Source organism: Orycteropus afer, unplaced genomic scaffold (genome assembly GCF_000298275.1).
Source record: "Orycteropus afer afer isolate SDZICR_OR568_19922 unplaced genomic scaffold, OryAfe1.0 scaffold00064, whole genome shotgun sequence".
NCBI classification, from domain to species: Eukaryota; Metazoa; Chordata; class Mammalia; order Tubulidentata; family Orycteropodidae; genus Orycteropus; species Orycteropus afer.
The window spans coordinates 3381956-3402127 of record NW_006921651.1 but is presented as its reverse complement, the minus strand read 5'-3'; the positions used below and the strand labels follow the sequence as shown (position 1 = coordinate 3402127).

At 41.8% G+C, this 20172-nt stretch overlaps 1 protein-coding gene across 1 annotated transcript in view; it reads left to right on the top strand.

Annotated features, from left to right (window-relative positions):
• The window catches only part of INA (internexin neuronal intermediate filament protein alpha), a 10937-nt gene extending 1980 nt beyond the window's left edge, over positions 1-8957 (top strand). The window contains exons 2-3 of the mRNA XM_007939882.2: positions 6966-7090; positions 8648-8957. Of these exons, the coding sequence (XP_007938073.1) occupies positions 6966-7090; positions 8648-8957 (435 nt within the window). The remainder of the gene's footprint in view (positions 1-6965; positions 7091-8647) is intronic.
• Positions 8958-20172: the final 11215 nt, after the last annotated feature.

Genomic DNA, 20172 nt, shown 5'->3' with positions numbered 1-20172 from the left:
TTTTTTTTTTCCCCTGCACATCAGTCTTGGCTACCTGCAATCAAAGGTCACCTCGTGGACAGCATCAATTTTCACTTTCATGGATGGCTTAGCACTTAACAAAAACCACTTAATTTGCTCAGCAGCTGTGAGGTCCCAGTTGAAATTGCCATTTCCTAAACATTTTTCCTTCCTAACTGCCATATGATTAATCACAGATATGGAGTGTCTCTTTGTTCCAGGCGACTTATTTTTTCCCTCTTTGCTTGCCTTTTAAGCTCCTGTGAAGGTGTTGATTGTTGTTTCCTCATTTTCTCTCCCAACAAAGGCCAATATGTCTTCAGTTCTACTGTAGGGCATTCCAAGCTTATGACCACAGAGGGCACAGAGGCAGGAGACAGGGTGAATGAAAAGTGTAGAAAAAAAAATTCTAAATAATGTGGTTCAGCTTTAAATAATAATAAAAGGTCCACTAGATAGAATGCCAGTAATTCAGAAACTTGCAGTAATTCAAGCTAGCAAGGTTCAAAGTTTACATTGGATGAAATTAATAGGGTTGGGCACATTAATAGAACTAATAAAGGAATGGAACCTCAAGAGCACTCTTTTGGTCATCAGCTAAAGAATTATTATCAATGTACGGGTATTTCCTATTCATTACAAATGACTCTCTTTGATGAAGGGTGGAAACCTGCTTTGGACCCTTTGTTTCAGTTAGTTTGGAATTACAGTATTACTTCAAATAAATAGTTTTATTTCGCTTCAAAACCTATAACCCAAACTTGCCACTGTGTGGCCTAGCACCTGGATGGCCTGAGTGAATCACATTTGATTAATTGAGGCTTCGATTTTCTTCTGGAAGCCTCAAAAGATGAGCTGGATGGTCTTCTGGGTTCTAGCCCAGTATTTCTACAAAATGGGTGACTTACCCACATCTCTCATCTGAATTGGACTTTGCTATGTCCTCTACTGCTTGCTATAGCCCCTTCATTCTAAGAGGTAGTGACTGTGTTGTCTGGCTTGGTCTGTTTGCTTTGAAAAGGCTTTCCAGTGTCAGACAATAGTAGAACCATCTAGACATGGTCTGGGGGGTGGGGGACAGAAACTGCGGCATCTGCAGTTTTGCAGTGCTGCCCCCATCAGCTTTAAAAGCCTCCAGAGATTCGGTGGACTTGCTGGTGAGAGTAGAAGAAGAGATCTGACAACAGAAAGCTATTTCCCACCCCTTGAGACCTTAAGGCTTAGGTGTGGCTCACAACCTCACCTGCCATACTGAAGGCCTGAAGCCACAGGAGTGTCCTCTGGTTGTTCTCTCCAACAATTTTAGCAATACTGACCAAGGTAAAAGAAGCTCTGGTGGTACAGTGGTTCAAGCACTGGGCTGATAACCAAAAGGTCGGCAGTTTAAACCCACCAGCTGCTCCCCAGGAGAAAGATGAAACAGTCTGCTTCCATAAAGATTTACAGCCTTGAAAACCCTAAGGTGCAGTTCTGCTCTGTCCTATAGGGTCACTAGGAGTCAGAAGTGACTCAATGCCAGTGGGTTTGGTTTGGTTTAGCTTTGATCAAGGAAAAGAGCCTTCCTTTCCCTGGTGAGATTGAGCCATTGTTTTCTTGCCCTCTCACCCGCCCCTCCCCTTTCACTGCAGTATTGGTAGTCTGTTCTCTTTCTTCTGCTTCAGAGATGACTGGGAGGCCCATTTTACTTTGTAAGTTTGCAACCTTTTAAGAGGCTGAGGAAGGCGCTATTAAAGTCATGTTTTCCCTGCCCCAGAGAACAGGCAGTCTGTTTGAGGAGGGGAAGTTTATTACATTTTTGAAAGGGTAGCAAATTATTCAAGGTGACATAGTGAATGCACAGTGGAGTAAGAGCGAGTCTGAGTCAGGCAAGAGGAGAGATTGTAAAGAGCTTATTGTCTTCAGAAGCCAGATGTAGCCTCTCCTTGAGCTGAAGCCTTTTCCATTCCTGACCCAGGGTGGTTCTGGTTCCTGCATGGCCACTTTACTGCCATTAGTGCCCAAGCTCTGCCAAGGATGTCTAAGGATATTTTTGGAGGGTATTCAAGGGTCCGGCCCTGTACTGTTATTGGTCTTAGAAAGCTGAAGCTTTCCTTGAAAGACATTGCTGAGCAATCAAGATCACTGTTGGTTAATACTCTCCAGGGAGATGCGCCCAAGTCTGGTCTCTTCTCTTCAATATGAGATAGGAGTACAACCTAATTAAATAGCAGGAAGGGTCTTGTCCCTTGGGGACTGTGGGTGGCAGTGGCTTCATATAAATCTATTACTTGATATATCCGTGACTGAAATTAGAATTCAAGAAAAAAAGCTGTTTTGTCATTAAAAAAAAAAAAAAAAAAAAACCTCTTCCATCTGTTTTGTTTTCTACGCCTCTCTATCCTCACTGGATTTCTGTCACCCTGGCTACCATGAGAACACCTTTACAGAAATAAAATTAAACTATTAGTTTTCTGGTGGTGTAGTGCCTAAGGCATTTGACTGCTAACCAGAAGGCTGGAGGTTCACACCCAGCAGCCACAAGACTGGGCAATCTACTTTCATAGTGATACTGCCTCAGAAACCCAAGGAGGGGTCGCTTTGATGGCAGTGAGTTTGGTTTTTTTGGTTTCCTAAACTCATTGTCACATTAAGATCCCTTGGGACTTGAAAATAAAAAAGATTCTCAGTCAACTCTCAAAATACAGCTTCAGTTATTTGCAGGTGGGACCCTGAAATAACCTGGGACCGTTTTCAATAAAAAGTGCTGCATCCTCTTAGTCCTCAAATCGACTTGGGGGATACACTGACCTAATTCACATTTTCTAGTATAAAGCAGCTCTCAATGATTCAGACGATGCAAAATTGTAAAGTATAAGGAAGGAGAGGACACAAAGGTGGGAACAAAGACAGGAGCCATAGAAGGCGTGCACAGTAACCTACAGATGGAGAACATATAAACATCCTGTCTCCCCACCTAAGTTCATTGTTCTGAGCAGGAATTCTGGATGTCCTCTTTCAATCAGACTGTGCTGCACTACTGCTCGCCTGGCGGAGTCCCCTAAAAGTGATGAAATCACCCCTCTATCCTGCTCTTCTCTGCTGCATGCGCTAATATGGCCGATTCTTTCTCTTCCTCCCAGACCACATTCTTCCAGCTCTAGGGAAGAGGCGCAGTACTGGTCTTAGCTGCTCCAGGAGAGACCCCATCTGGAGCTGGGAGTATGTCCTACCCATTCCCTCAGGCTAAGCCAGCAGCAGCTGTGTGGCTGGGGGAGGGGCGGACTGCGACGGTGCTCTGCTCAGATTTCAGCTGGAGGCCATCTTTGGCAGGGCTTTTGAAGGGCAGTGCAAGACAGCCTAGCATGGAGAGGAGAAAGCAAACAAAGAGATGAGACTTTGAAGACCAGTGGTCATCAGGAAGCACAGTTTCTTCCGCAAGAAGCAAAGTTGTGCTTTTTGTCAGCTCTGATCCATAAAATAGACATGTGAAACATGTAACATAAAAGTTCAAGGAAATCTCGTCTATCTAGAACTCAGCTACCCAACAGCCTTGTATTCCAAAAACACAGCACTGAAGCTAAAATAATTTTTTGTGAAAAGACCCAATTAACCCGCTTATGAGATAGAACATCTGTCTCTGCATCACATATTTGAAAGTTGATCCCTTTGATGCCCTCAGTCTGTCTACTCATTCTTATGTTAGAGAGTTCTGAAATGTTTTCTAATTTGGTTTTTGAGCTGCAGCGAGATAGAGAGGAGGAGGGGCCAGTAAGTAGAGTCAGGCATTGTCAGGAATGAGCCACCTCAGACCAGTGCAACTTTCATGACGAAGAAAACCACTGAGCAGCAAACACTAACTCAGGGTTGAAATAAACAGCTCAATACACCTCGTTTGTCATAAAAGACGTTGAATTACAGAAAAGTAATTGATCATCTATCATCACCCTTAATTTCTGAGAAATGTCTTGATATGTTTAATGTTCTAAGTAATAGTGGCATATACCACTTCAGAAAGGGTTTTATTCAAAATGTAAGTTTTAAAAAATCTAGTGCTTTAAGGGATATGCCTCCAACTATCCAAATTGAAGGAGCTCTGGTGGCAGAGTGGCTAAGTGTTTAGCTTCTAACCAAAAGATTGATTCAAACCCACCAGCCACTCTGAGAGAGAAAGATGTGGCAGTCTGCTCCCATAAAGATTACAGCGGTGGAAACCCTGTAGGGCAGTTCTGCTCTCTCCTATAGGGCTGCTATGAGTCAAAGCTGACTTGGTGACAAGATCCAATATAAAAATTTTATTGTACATGGCTTTTCTTAGTTCTCTAAGTGGGTGTACAGAGAGGGCTTGTGATTAGCCTGTCCATAACATTGAAAGGGTAGAAAGTCCCATAGTAGGATATTAGCAGTAATAAACATTAGCAACATGTATCGAGCACTTCCTGGGTGCCAAGTGCTGTTTTGATCCCTGTTATCTAATTTAACAAGTAATGGACTCATCATAATAATGTGATGTTCATTAAACTGAATCCAAATTTGATGATCTCAGAACACCGTAGAAAAGGCTAAACATTATTGTTTGCCATATGCAGAAATGGAAGGTTTGAAGAAGCTAAAATTTAGGAAACTGACTGAGGTATGTGGCAGGGCAAGAAGTGCAACCCAAGATCCTGATGACATCCTTCTCTTTTTCTCAGTTACCATTTCTCCTGCTGCTTTGCATAATGGTCATGTTTCCCCATCTTTCTCCTTTCCCCTCATCCTACACTCCTTGCCCAGTGACCACGTAGTATTACTCTCTTAATCCTAATCTAAAAATAGCAGACTTGTTTGTAGGTTAGTTTAACTTTAAGTGGCAACCATCAAGTAAAACTTCTTGGTGAAAATCCTTTTGAGCCCTTGTGATCTCTTAACACGTTGGACTGTTTCCATCGCTGTGTGATGTACTTTCATCACCTCCTATCATGCCTTGCTCTCGCTCTCTACCTGTCAGTCAACTGAATCTCTCCTCTGCGGTATTCCTGTCAATATTCATAGAACAGGTAGGTGGCCTGAATTTTAATTCTTTGTGCAGGTTCTGTTTCTTTGGAAGTTTGCACCCCCTGATATATCAGCTTTGCTTCTCACCATCACTGAATCTAGGCCCACAAAAGTGGAGTTAAAGGGTCCCCTGAGCACACATTTTCTTGAGGTTTCTTACATGTTTAACTGCATCATGATTTCATAAGCCTACTCTCAGTCACTGTGCGCGTCATCACTGCAGGTATGCAGCTGAATTATGTGAGTTGTTTGCTCACACCTTTTCAGGTCATAAGAAAAGGAGACGTGCTTAGGCAGCGTCATCATCGTTCGTTCACTCAACAGTGATTCATTAGGCATCTGCGGTGTGTGCATTGTGGTAGGCCCTGGACTTCCAGGGAAGAACTAGACAGGAAGAGGCTGCTTCCATGTTAATTACATTCTAGATTTCAACCAGGAGTGTGTTTGCTGTCTGGGGGACATTTACCAATGTCTGGAGGGAGGGGGTGCTACTGGTATCAAGCAGGTAGAGACTAGGGATGCTGCTAGACATCTTACAATGCACAGGACGGCCACCCCCACCCCCCAGCAAAGAATAGAGCTGAGATTAAGAAACTGTCATAGAAAAAGGCAACAGGAAATAAACTAGAAATTAATGAACCAGATAATTTCAGATGGTGATCAGAGCCAGGTGGCCACTTTCAAGTGTATGCGTTCTAATTTGTCCTCCCTGTGGGGATGCCTTTTTGTAATAGGTATAGAGTCCCTGTGTGACCTAGAGCTGCCCTGGCTTGAGGCAACATAATCGCTGGATTTGCCTTGGGGTAAGGTATCTTAAATTGGATGGCAAGAAGGACCTGCCTGAGGAGGAGTTGTTGTTATTATGTGCCTTGGAGTCAGACCTGACTCATAGCTACCCCTCTTTGGGTTTCTGAGGCAGTATCACTATGGAAGTAGATTGCCTTGAGGAGAGGATGTTTAAACTGAGTCTTCTATGACAAGGAGGAGCCTTGTAAAGACCCACCACCGAACATCGCAGGCAGAGAAAATAGCAAGTCTAAAGGGCTAGGGACAACACTGAACTTGGTGTGTGTAAGGAGCAGGAGACGTCAGGGTGGTTAAAGCACATTGAGCAAGGAACAGAGTATAGGTCCTGTTGAGGAGCTTGGATTTGATTCCAAAGCCCTTGGAAGAGTTTAAGCGGGTGCAACAGGACATGCTTTGTTTTTAAAAGACACTTCTAGCTGCTCAAGAATCACAAACGTAAACTTCCTCCCACCACCACCAACCCAATGCCAGGGTTTGCATCTGGAAGAATTTGGAGCAAAAGTCTTAACATGAACCTAGATTCTTTTTTAAAATTAATTTATATCTGCCATTTGGATTAAAAAAAAAAAAATCTGTGGAGTATTTCTGCTTCCTTCGTATGCATCAGGTAAAATGCTTTCAGTAAAGTAATTGCAAGGCAGACTCCCAAGAAAGGCTGCCAAACCATCAGAATGAATGAATGAATGGAACAGAAGTGGAGAAGGCTTGCTGTCCTCTCTGTGCTTTCCACGGTTGGAATTTCCCAACTCTTAGGTCCGTAAACTGAGGCTCTGGGTTTTAGAATGGACATGCAACAACTGAGTAATTTAATAGCAATACAGCAGGCAGGAAGGGATTGTAAAAATGAAGAAAAAAAAATATCTTCCCAGGGTTCACTTGAGAACATATGCCCTGTGATTCCCAACCCTCTCCATGTACCTGAATCCCCTGGGGACCTTTAGGAAAAAAATACAGATGGCTGGGACTGCATTCTTGAACAGGTGAATCGGAATTTGGGGTGGGGGGCAAGCATGAGTGTCAGTATTTTCTAAGTTCCTTAGGTTTTAAGTTGTAATGTGTAGTAAGGATTGAAAACCCTGGCTTTATGGAATCTCAGTGACTCTCAGCTGGTTTGGCCTAAATGTTTTGGATATGTTACTTTCCAGGATAGCATTGGGCAGCTGGAGAATGATCTGAGGAACACCAAGAGTGAGATGGCTCGCCACCTTCGGGAATACCAGGACTTGCTCAATGTCAAAATGGCTCTCGACATTGAGATAGCAGCGTACAGGTAATTGAAAGGGCTTGCTCACCCAAGTGGATTTAGTCACCTTGGGCAGTGCTACCCAAAAGAGTGATTCTGGTTTCTTGGTTTCTGAGAAATGAGGAAGGACATAACTGGTGCATTCCAGATAAGCTGCCCGTCTCTGTCCATCTAGGTGGATACATCCCAGCTTCACCTTACTAGTCTTAGAGTATTCTAAGTATCCCTGCCAAAGATGTAAGGGGATAATATGAGTAACAAACCAAAAACCAAACTCACTGCCATCAGTTCTAACTCATTACAACCCCCATTGAGTTTCCAAGGCTATAAATCTTTACAGAAGCTGATTGCCTCATCTTTCTTCCTCAGAAAGATCATATATGAGAGTTTGAAATAAAACCCATCACACTATCTTGAAAAACAGGGCTTATACAACATAGAACATTCTAATGGGTAAGGCATCCCACTTCTCCTAAGGCAATACTCAGTGAACATTTACCTGAAAATAGTAATAACAGCAGCTACTCTTTTTTTTCAATGACTACTATGTGCCAGGAACTGTATTAGGTACTTCATAAACGTTTTCTAGGTATCAAGTCATTTTGTTCCCATTAAGCACAAGAGGAAACTGAACCACAGATTTTGTGACTTGCCCCAAGTCATGTTGTTGTTATTTGCCATCAAGTCATCCCAACTCCTAGCGACCCCTCCTTGGGTTTCCGAGGCAGTTATCACTATGGAAGTAGGATTGCCCAACCTTCTGACAGAGCTCAGATTCAGCCCCAGGGCTATCTGAGCCTTTTTTCTTTGTTTTTGGGCAATCTACTTCCATAGTGATACTGCCTGGGAAACCCAAGGAGGGGTTGCTATCAGTGGTCCAACTATGAGTCGGTCCGACTGGACGGCACATAACAACAATAGCAATAACACACTACTTCAAAGCAAAATTTCAGGAGCATTTGATAGCATCTTGAGTTTCTCATTTAAAAAATTGATTAAAACTCTTGAAGTTATGAAAAACAAGGTATTGGGGCCACTCTTTCATAGTACTGTTTAGGCCAGACTGAGAAAAAGTCTGCTACCTGTAACAGTTTCATTTATTGGTTATTTGTTATGGCTGGTTCCCTTCCTTTTGTTCCACCATGTGTTGAAACAGTACCAATCTCAAATTCAAGAGGAATGATGCAGTTCCTCCCTCCTTTGTGGGCTTCTCACCTCTTTATCCCAGTTACATTTGAGGTGTTAATTAGCTAAATTACTTCTCTAGAGCTTCAGAGCCTCTTGAATGCCAATTATGGGTGTGATTTGCAAGGAAAGTTGTGTTTCCCTTTGACAATGCTTTCAACACAAGTGGTGCTGAGGACTCTGTGTGTGTGTGTGTGTGTGTGTATATACATGTATACACAATGCTTTGAGCCTTGGAATTCAATGTTTATTGAATATTGAATATTTATTGAATATTATTTAGTATTTATTGGTCTCAGTCTCTCTAGAATGAATAGAGACTGGAGGGTTCTGTTCTGGGGGGAAAAAAACAATAGCTGCAGGTTGACTTCCTGAGAGTTTTCTCTGTTGGATTTGCAGGAAGCTGCTGGAAGGAGAAGAGACCCGTTTTAGCACCGGTGCATTAACCATTTCAGGGCTGAATCCACTTCCTAATCCAAGTTATCTGCTCCCACCTAGAATCCTCAGTTCTACAGCCTCCAAAGGCTCATCCACTGGGCTGTCACTTAAGAAAGAGGAAGAGGAAGAGGAGGCTTCTAAGGTAGCCTCTAAGAAAACCTCTCAGATAGGAGAAAGTTTTGAAGAAATACTGGAGGAGACAGTAATAACTACTAAGAAAACCGAGAAATCAAATATAGAAGAAAGCACCATTTCAAGCCAAAAAATATAATTCAGTTACTTAAAAAAAAAAAAAAAGTTAATCCTTAAGAGGGAATAATATGCATTTGACTCGTTAAACAGCCTAATCTTGAACCAAAACACCTGTCACCACTAGAAAATGCCTTCAAGGCTTCAGTCTCATACTTAGTGTTGAATACTGTCTCTAATCAGAAAATCACCCCTTAGATCGGAGCCAACTGCAATCCTGGAACAGTCACAGAAGAATGGTCTAAGAATACAGCCTTCTCACCTACAGCTCAGGCTTCACAGCAGTAGATGATTCAGGTGCAGAGGAAGTACAAACTAAGGTGCTAAATCTGTGATCACTATTATTTGCTGTGAATAGAAATTAAAACCTGCATTCACCCACTCTACCCAGCCATATAAGCTCACTCTAGATAGCTGAAACATAACATCACTGCCAAAGATAAACCTATGGTTCACACCCAATGCTGCTCTGATAGAACTGCTTCATAAACGATAGGTGTTTGTGTGACAGAGATTCTCCCTCCCACCCCACCTCTGTTCCGTATGTCTTTTTCTTCCATCCAGGGAAGAAAAACAAAGAAAATGCTATTGTAGTATTCTTCCCTTTTAAATACATTTAGGTTCTTCTTAAAAGAGCTGACCCGGGTGAGCAGTCCCTGCTCGTTGGGTAAAATTAGATGCATGTTGACCATTTCTATGATTCGTGTAATGACTTACTCCTGCCCATTTCATGCCCTTATAATTCTCTAGGTTAAAAAAGAAAAAAAAGGCAGTGATGAGTTTTAAGGGTTGCCTCCAAAAAATAAATAAATACTAAAAAGAGTCCCTAGATTTTAGGCTTTGAACTTATTCAAATTCATTTAATTAGGGGAGAAAAATGACTATTAAGAATGTAGCTTTTCACCTTCACTTTAGAAGGACAGTAATAGTTATTCTGAGCTGTGATTAACCTGACCTTAAATTTAGTAGTGTAAGTTAGAAAAGGTGAGTATTTCTATGGAAAAAGCCAAGGTCTCATTTATCTGTAATCATTCATTTGTGGTGATATAGAATTAGCTCTTTCATGTTTTCACCCTTAGATAGACTGCACATTTCCCCTTCCCAGTAGTCAGGCCCTAGAGAGGCCTTGACTTCACTCTCCTATGCCATTTATGAATGCTAAGTATAGGACAACTTATCACCAGGACACACTGCTGCTGCCCAAAAGTAAAATATAATAATAAAACCACTTTTGGTCAATCAATACCACCAGCACATATAAAAAAGAAACCTTTCTCTTTTCTAAAAGAGTCTTTCCCCTACACTTCACATTGCTGCACACTTGGCAGAATCTCCTTTCCCTGCTGGAGAGGAAGATGTGCTCAGAGCAGAGGAGGGGTGCTCATGACCCTACTTACTTGCTAGGAAGTAGCTTGTGGAGAGTCACCTTCTCACCTGCCCAGCTGTATAGCACCTCCATTGCCCAGTCCTCCATGTTTGCCAAGTTCAATGTACGATTTATTCTCATCAGCAGTCATTCCAGCAGAATTAGGGAACGTCCCATGTCTATTACACATCTTCACTGAGAGTTCTAGATTGATAAGGACTGGATGCTTTTACTGAACTTTCTTATTCTAGCACATGCCTCAATAATTCAAGGAACTCGAAAAGACTTTTCTCTTCTTCCCCCTACCCTATTTCTCCTTTACTCCTCACTCATACTATAAGACATTAGAAAAATAAGAATTAAAAGTCACACGAATCCCACCCACATAATGTGTGTTCTGTGGTTTCTTTTATTTCCCTGAGAAAGGCCCTTTTTTTGGTTCAGAGAGACAACTACACCCCCAAAGAATTCAGACATATGTTCTCTGGGTTGTGCGTCCACATTTGGCTTTTCTCCAGCCAAAGACTTGGGGCTATGGTCTTCATTTGTTTCAGGTAGTCTTGTCAGCAACACATACTACACTAAGTGGACAATCTTAGGGCAGGGAGCAGGGAATCAATCAAATGATGAAAGGCAATGATTTAAGTGCCTGGACTGTGGTTTCATTGTTGTTGTTTGCCGTCGAGTCACCCCGACTCATAGCGACCCCTTTCATTAGCTTACCTAAAAAACATTTCTTGAGAATACACTGGCAGGAGGCATATGATAAAGAGTCCTTCAAAATAAGAGTCTTTTCCTTCCTTGGAAATGGAATATACCTGTAGGACCCAGATATTTAGGTAGAACATGGATGGTATCAATGGAATTTTCCTCTAATGCAGTGATTCTTAAAGCTTTTTGGATTACAGGTCCCTTGGAGAGCTATGAATCCTTTCTCCAGAACAGTACACATACACATAACAAAACTTTGGACAGATCCAGGACTTCTAGGTCTTCTATCTATCATGTCATCCAGAAGTCCGTGGATGCCAAGTTGAGATTTCTCTAGAGCCATGCCAGGTTCCAGCATGGAGACTGCAAATGAGGGAATATCTGGATTCAATTCACAGCTGGTGCTAACAGTTGAAGGTGGGGCTTGCTGAATCTTGTATGATATTATTCTCTTCAGTTCAGCTAGCTAGGAGTACTTGTATGACCTCAAAGATACATTGATGGTACTGCTGTTGAAGAGAGGTCTGTAGCCTTTCACTAACCGTAAGAAATATTCTCAGTACATAGGTTTGCAATATATAGATACTGATTACTGCATCTATGAATTCTGTTTGGTTTATGGGTCCTTCTATAAGCCAGACCAAAATCCTTTTGTTCATTTACATAATCTTTGGCTCTAATCTGTGTCTTTATCCTATTTTCCATGAGTCACCACTAATTGCCATGAAATCATCTATAAAAGAAAGATATTAACAGCATCTTGCAGATTTGATAAATTACTAATATCAGAACAATAGGTAACATGAGAGAGATGCTTAGAGAAGAGAAGGGAAGCAGGCAACATCAAGTGTTGTGAAAGAGACTGGATGTTCTGGTTCCCTGGTGCTGCTCTGACATGAATATATCACAAATGGGATGGCTTAAACAAACAGTTTATTCTTACATTTTGGAGGCTTTAAGTCCAAGTGCAAAGTGCCAGGCTCTAGGGGCTGGGTGAAAGCCCCTCAACCTTGGGGTCCAACTCTGCCTCCTGCTCCCGGCTCACTGCAGCGAGAGGCATTTCTTCACTCAGACAGCTTCTGGCTGCTGAGGCTGAGAAGCCCCAAGGTTGACAAATAAAAAGGCAAAGTCCTGATGTTACCAAACCACATGACAGGCCATTAACTTAAGTCCATTGTAAGTCCCAAGGTTGGCAGAGCATAGCAGGCTGCTGAGCAATGACACAGCTATGTGCAGGGTCCAAGCGTGCCATAGGCTAGAGCCATTCCCACGGCTTCTCCTTATATACAGGAAGAAGACCATATCCCAAAGGCAGCTTACTCAGCTGCTTGTGGTAGATCCCACCATGGAGTTGACTGCTAATCCCATCATGGGGAATAACTACCACCAGCTGCCCAGCCACTCAACCAGGCCAGCCAAGTTGACACACAAACATAACTACCACAACGGACAACAAAATGAACCTCTGAAATTGTAGGAAAGCCCATCTGCTCAGCATAATAACTTTCCAATTCATCAGACAATGAGATCCTCTGCCTCCTGAAACATTTATTCCCAATAGCTGTAGTTTATTCATTATCTGCTTACTATGTGTCAGACACTGTAGTAGGCAGTAAACAATTCTCTCATTTGAACCTCACTACTACTCTTTGGGGGTAATATTTGTATACCCGTTTTACAAATGAGGAAGTGGAGCCTCAGAGTGACAAGGTTAAGCCCTTATCTGATGTCACACAGAAAATGTCAGAGCTGAGATTTGAACCTTAGTCTTCTGACACTATAGTACTTGCTTTTCTCCCCTAAATTGCCTCTCTATGTAAAAGAAAGTCCCTTCACTTGCAGGAGTAGAAATTTTTCTTTTCATGTTCTTTTTCATCCCTTGGTCACAAGGTTTCACTTAGAGCTTTTGTGCCCCAGAAACTCTTGGCAGCATCAAGTCCCCTAGGCAAGCTGCTACGTTCCACACACTTCCTGTGTCTCCTGCCCTTCTATGTTGCAGTGAGGCAGAGGCAGCTCAAAACTGGGCTCTTGGCCCATACAACCCTGAGTCACCTCTGCTCTGCTGAAAATTAGGTGGAATTTGGGTGTTATATCCCTGTTACAAAAGAGAGGGCAGGGTTTCTTTTATAATTTTGCAGAGTAATTCTGTAGCTTCTTATCAACCAAACCAAAACCAAACTCACTACCATCGAGTCGAATCCGACTCATAGTGACCGCTCCTTGGGTTTCTGAGGCCGTATCGCTACGGAAGTAGATTGCCCAATCTTCCTTCCGAGGAGTGGCTGGTGGGTTTGAACCACCAGACTTCTGGTTAACAGTCAAATGCCTTAGGCACTATGGCACCAGAGCTCCCAGCTCATTATCAAGGGGCCTAAAAATGAAGGAACCTTACAGAATGGACAATTTCTCGAGAAGTACTCAGTCCAGGATATTTACAATCCATTTTACTGCACTGGCTAAAGAGAGGTGCAAGATGTGAGCAATTGTCTGGAAGCCAGAGTCTAAATCTCAGATCCAGGAATAAAGCAAATCACAAAGTGTCCTGGGGATTAAATGGAATTTATCTATGAACCCAAGCAGGGAACCACTCATGGTTCTAAGAGCAAATATGAAGCTATGTCTAAAATTTATTTAAAAGTCCATTGGTAAGGACTTTATAAAACCATCAGAAAATATAATCATGGAAGTGTACTGCTTCAGGTGAGGCTACTGTGTGCAGCCACCCTTGGTCCATCCCAGTTAGAAGTCATCCCATTAGGCAACATAAATCACATCTCTGAAGAGTTTTGACTTCAAAACAGAGCCCAGAGAAAAGGCTAGAAATCTCCCTGGAAAGAAAGAACAGCTGGAAATGTTGCTTATTTATGATAACTGATTTCCAATTAATATTAATTTTATGATTGCGTTATCAAAAAACTCTAAGCTCCTGAAAACATCTAAATATAAGAATATTTATTTTCTTAAAACCAAATAAATGGGTGTACATGAAAACACTGTAATTTAAAAATGGAAATAACTACGATCTTAGGCCCTTAAAATAGAGCTCCTTGTGAAATTTTATTTTCCATTATGGACCACACACTGCTTACTGGCTTCGCTGCATTTTCAGATTTAATGACAGGTCAAATTAAGGTCAAATTAATGTCATCATACATTTTGCTGTTTTCAAACAGTTCAAATGGAGATGCCATTTGCAAATAGGATGAGTGCTCCTGGATCCAGCCAAACAAAGGCCTGTTTTTATTACATTACCATGCTCTGCTGCATGTCCTTGAAGAATAGAGAAAATGATTAGTATGTAGATCAAAGGGCTTCTCCCCCACTTTATTGATCTCCTAGAAGATGATTTCATTGCGTGTTTTATTCTCTGATTTAATAGGTGGGGGTGGGGACATGCTAGGATTTTTCAATCCTTTCTCGCAAAAACTTTAAACACGTACACATACCAGGATTGTAATGAAACCGTGAGTCACGCTTGCGAATATTTAAAGATTGATGCTTCTGCAGTGCTTCAGTGATCCTGAATAGTAATAGTAATAAAATAGAGAAAGCTTAGGCTACAAAGAAACGTGAAGAGACTTTGAGGACTCTCTAGACTTGCTTCCTCATTGATCAATAAATGCAGATCACATGGCCTCTCTGTCCCCTGATGAGGCAAGTGGTCTCTGTTCTATGTAAGTCTGAGATTATTTCTTTGTAGGTCTCTCACGTGCTTTTAGGGACTATAAAATGCTCAGCAGAATGTAACCCGAATCATTTGTATAAGGGCTGAGTTTTGGGATATAATTAGCAGCACGTTCTTAGAAGTGTTTATTAAAACAAATTTAATTCACTTAAGATTCATTTGCTATGCCACAAATATAAATAAACGAGAAGGGTAATGTAAGGTTGCAGCGAAGGGGGTTGCGGTCGCGGGAGAAAGGAAGAGAGGATTCAAAAGCAAAAGTTGGGGAAGCTTTATTGTGCGTTCCCGGGCGAGGTTTAAGGGTCCCCGACAGGGAACCGGGCGAGGTTCACGGGTCCCGAGAGGGGCCTGAGAAGTCGCGCTGCCCGGGTGAGAGAAAGGGTTTTTTATTTTCCTGTTCCTTGAGAGCAGGGGATGTGTTGTAGGAACCAATGAGGTTAAAGCACCTCATTAGCATGGAGGCAGGAAGTAGAGCTGAAGCACTCCATTAGCATAGTGGGCAGGAAATAGTTGGGGGCTTTTGTAAGTAAGGGTCAGGTGCTGGGGTCTTTCTAAGTAAGGGTCATGTACTAGGGTTTGGTATGGGGTGTGGTCAGCTGCTTCCTTGCTTGACCAGTTCTTGTAATTTTTTCCGGCTTAATCAGTTACCTGCTTGGCCTGCCGTGTTCCCGCCTGACAGGTAATGTCTATCTCCCATGATTTCCTGGCATGAGGATTCATACATGATGAAGAATTCCTAACATCCTTTGGGGTTAGACAATCCTTTAGCTTAAGCCAGACTTTAGCTCAACAAAACAAATGCCTTTCTGGCAATTAAAACTGTCCCTGGACTAATCTAGCTTGCAACGTAGAAGCAGCAGAGCCAACATTAGAGTAAAAACAGAATCCAACTTTGGCTTCATAGCCTGAGATGCTAATTACCAAACTGTAACCCCAACCCTCTTCCAGTCATTGATAAAAGGAGGTGAAGAGAGAAAATACATAAGAAAGGAAAGAGGAAATAAATGGGTGGTTCAGCATAGCATTTCCTAGCAGTAATGGACTCCCTAGGAGCTCTGGTAGCATAGTGCCTAAAGCACTTGACTGCTAACCAGAAGGCTGTCGGTTCAAACCCACCAGCCACTCCTCTGAAGGAAGGTTGGGCAATCTACTTCCATAGTGATACTGCCTCAGAAACGCAAGGAGGGGTTGCTGTGAGTTGGGTCTGACTCAACGGCACATAACAACAACAACAACAACAAATGGACTCCCTTATTTGTTAGAAAGGAACTAACTCAGCAAAGTAGTCTAAGAAGTGACTATATAGGTACCTTATCCAAATTTGACAGTAGACTATATACTATGCACTCTTCTGTTTTGCATATTCATTTAATCCTCATGTTAACCCTTTGGGTTAATTACCATTGTGCCCATTTATAAAGAAAATGAAACCTCAGAGAAGCTAACTAACATGTCCAAGATCACACAGTTTGCAAGTGGAAAAGCTGGGAAGTCAAGACCAGGCAACTTGGCTCCACAACTATGTCCTTAACCACTATGTGACACTGTCACTTTTGGGGAGAAAAAAAAAACCTGTTCCTCACAACCTTTATTTTTCTCATCTTCTAATTTAAAATATTATTCAACTAGCTTTTCTCTTGGGAAAATATTTTCTTGGAAACATTAGAAGAGAAAAGCCCTTTCTCATTTCAATGAAAATACTATCACAATAAGAACCCCTATAAAGGCACAGATACCATCAGAACAAAATGAAACTGAGGTAAAGATCAAACCATACATTTGGAGAACATTATGCTGAGTGACCTAAGTCAATTACGAAAGGACAAATATCATGTGGTCGCACTTTTATAAAAAGTCAAGAAAAGGCATATACACAGAAAGCAACATTGTTTGATGGTTACCAGGGATGGGAGAGTCAGGGAAGGGGAATCACTTTCTAGACAGTAGACATTTGTTATTTTTAGTGATGGGAAAGTCAATATCCAATATGGGTGAAGTTTGCACAATTTGTCCAAGGTAAGTGAAGACACTAAGAAGTATGTAAGAATAAGGGATACTTTTAGTCAGTGCTATAACATACAATTTTGCAACAATAATAACAACCAAAAAAAATATGTATGTGGTTACACAGGTAAATATATATGCATATATGTGTATATGGGCACATGTAAGTATATAGGTGTGTGTGTATAGATAGGTATATCTATACAAACAAACTCACTGCTGTCAAGTTGATCTCAACTCATAATGACCCCTCCTTGCGTTTCTGAGGTGGTATCTCTACAGAAATAGATTGCCCAGTCTTCCTTCCAAGGAGTGGCTGGTGGGTTTGAACCGCCAGCCTTCTGGTTAGCAGTCAAATGCCTTAGGCACTACACCACCAGAGCTCCCAGGCATATCTATAGGCATATGTATATATAGGTTTATGTATGCTGCATATATATATTCATATGTACAATGAACCACATGGGGGCACAGTTATAGATGCTTCCTAGACATAACCAAATACCTGGTGGGATTGGTTTACTGGGTTTGAAGGCTTGGAACCATAGTCTCATGGGACAACTCAGTCAGTTGGCATAACAATGTTCTACGTCCTAGTGTTGCGCCCAGATCTTGAATCCCCAAAAACCACCAAGGAGCCGATTCCACTGCAAAAGCATAGGGGTTGTTTATTCAAGCTCGAGCTCGGACCCTCAACCGTCACCAACACAGCGGTTCAGGATTGAGAGCCCCGAACTCAGGGGTAACAGGGTTTTTATAGGGGTTACAGCAGAAATGAGGAAGTTTCAATCAGAAAATTACAGGATTGGTTGACATTTTTCAAGTTGCTAGTTGTTCCTACTTGATTGACTCTGTCTTGGGGGCCCGAGGCCGCAAACTGCCATTTCTAACTATTTTAGGTAAGGTATTTTCTTGCTATTTACTGATTGGTTGTTGCTAGGGAGTATGCTAGGGAGTATTGATGAGGTGGGGGTAGTCAGGACTCCTTGTGGTTTTTCCAGTTTGTCGCTAGGGAGTATCAATGAGTGGGGGTAGTCAGGACTCCTAGTGGTTTTTCCAGTAACTAAGGCACTAAAGCCTGACGTAAATGCTAAGGCATATTGCAAAATGGCTACATACTTAAAAATGATTATATACAGGGTGGTTATATAGAAACATGGTCTCACACTAGTTTGATGAGTAGCATCTGAGGTCTTAAAAACTTGTAAACAGCTATCTAAGATACAACTTATTGGTCTGTACTTGTCTGGAACAAAAGAGAATGAAGGAAACGAAAGACTCAAAGAAGAAACTAGTCCACAAGACTAATAGCCCACATGAACCACAGCAGCAGCTAGCCTGAGACTAGAAGAACTAGATGGTGCCCAGCTACCACTACTAACCATTCTGACCAGGGACACAATAGAAGGTCCCACACAGAAAGGTAGAAAAGTAGAACAAATCTCAAATTCCTAAAAAGGCCAGGCTTACTGGACTGATAGGCTAGAGAAACCCTGAGACCATTGTCCGTTTAACTGGGTCTGAAGCCACTCCTAGTTGTCATCTTTTGTCCAAACAATAGATTATAAAATAAACAATGTCACCCATGAATATTGTGTTCCATTAAATTATCAAATATATGAGACCAAACGGTCAACAAATTTTACCCTAAAACAAATGAGAAGCTAAGGAAGGACGGGGAAGCCAGATTAATGGAAACAGAACAAACAGAATGGAAATAATGAGAATGTTAATGTGTTGTGAAAAATTGTAACCAATGTCATGGAACAATTTGTATAAAATATGTTAAATGGGAACCTAATTTGCTATGTAAACTTTCATCTAAAACATAATGAAATATTTTTTAAGTATCAAGCATATCCACCCAGTATAAGTAAATACTTGGCAGTCTTTCAGGAGATCAATATGACATTTCATTTATAAGTGAATTAGTATTAATCTTTATAAGTAGTAACACTTAGATTTCTTCAGTGTAGTTTTGAAGAGTGGCCAGTAATCAGAGTCATGTACACAGCACCACAAGGAAAAAAGGATAAGCTCTTCAGTCATGAGCTGCAAAGAAAGTAAGAGTAAACACTCAGAATCAACATCTGCTCGAATCTTCTCTACTACCCGCGGTTTCACAAGATGAACAAAATACATCATAGGGCTTGTAACTATTAGAATTTTAAAGAAAAAGTTTTAAAACTAGTCACACATACATCTGATAAACAGTTATGACCCTGCATTTTTCTAGAATTTAAAAACAGAGAAAATACACTTCGGGCAAACCGAATAGGACAAATAAATGGGTCACAGGCATTACTTTCGGGAATTCAAAGCCAAAATCTCTCTAGGAGAGGGGGAGGAGTATGTGCAAAGTCTGTGATAGCTTGGAATCCACAGGAGGGATTGCTGGAGACTGAATAAGAAAGTGGCTGACTCAGTCAGGAGAATGGTGCAGAGAGGAAGCTTAGTGAAGCTCTGTTGTTGTTATGTGCCATCGAGTTGGCTCCGACTCATAGCGACCCCTCCTTGGGTTTCTGAGGCAGTATCACTACGGAAGTAGATTGCCCAACCTTCCTTCCGAGGAGTGGCTGGCCAGAGGAAATGGCCTTTGCTACAGAGAAAAGACTGGGATGACATTTAAGGGAGTAACAGAGAAACATGCCAAGCTTGCATTCTGCAAAACTACATCTACCACAAACTATACGTTTAGGCATCTTTGTGTAGTATCAACTCGGAAAGGGTTTAGGGAAAAGCAAAGAGATCCGTGAGCTGTGCCAATCAAACAGATCTTTCCTTAGCTGTTGAAGTTAGGCTCTGGCATCTGCCCTTCATATACACCTACTTCTAAACACATATGAAAATCTGAATATTTAAGTTTGTTTCTGCTTTCAAAAAAATCACGTTAAAAATTTTTTAAAATCTGCTCTCAGTTAAACAAATGCACGTGCTGCTAGTAGCAGCAAGACTGACCTCCATCCAGGCCCTGTGCTCATTTAATGAAGAGAGCGAGGAAGGGAAGGAGTGCAGACAACAGACCCAAAATCCAGACAGGGCATTTGTTTGTTCTTGCTAGTGTTCTTCTCTAGGAGCCTAAGGCACTTGCTTGCTAACCAGAAGGCTGGTTGTTCAAACCTACCAGCCACTCCTCAGAAGGAAGATGGGGCAATCTATTTCCGTAGTGCTACTGCCTCAGAAACCCAAGGAGGGGTCGCTATGAGTTGGGTACGACTTGACGGCACATAACAACAACAACAATAGTGTTCTTCCCTAGTGTAAGTCTCTGATACTCTTATTATTTGAAGACAGCTACAGCTTATTGTCTCCTCACCCTCACCTAAGTTCCCCTGCTCTTATTTTCTGGTGTCTAGGTCTCTCCTCCTCGATGTCCCCCATTCTGTTGCCTTCTACTGGAAACCTTCCCATGTGTCATCCTTTAAGGTATATTACCCAGAATTAGACACAAAATGCACTGGAGGTTAGAAC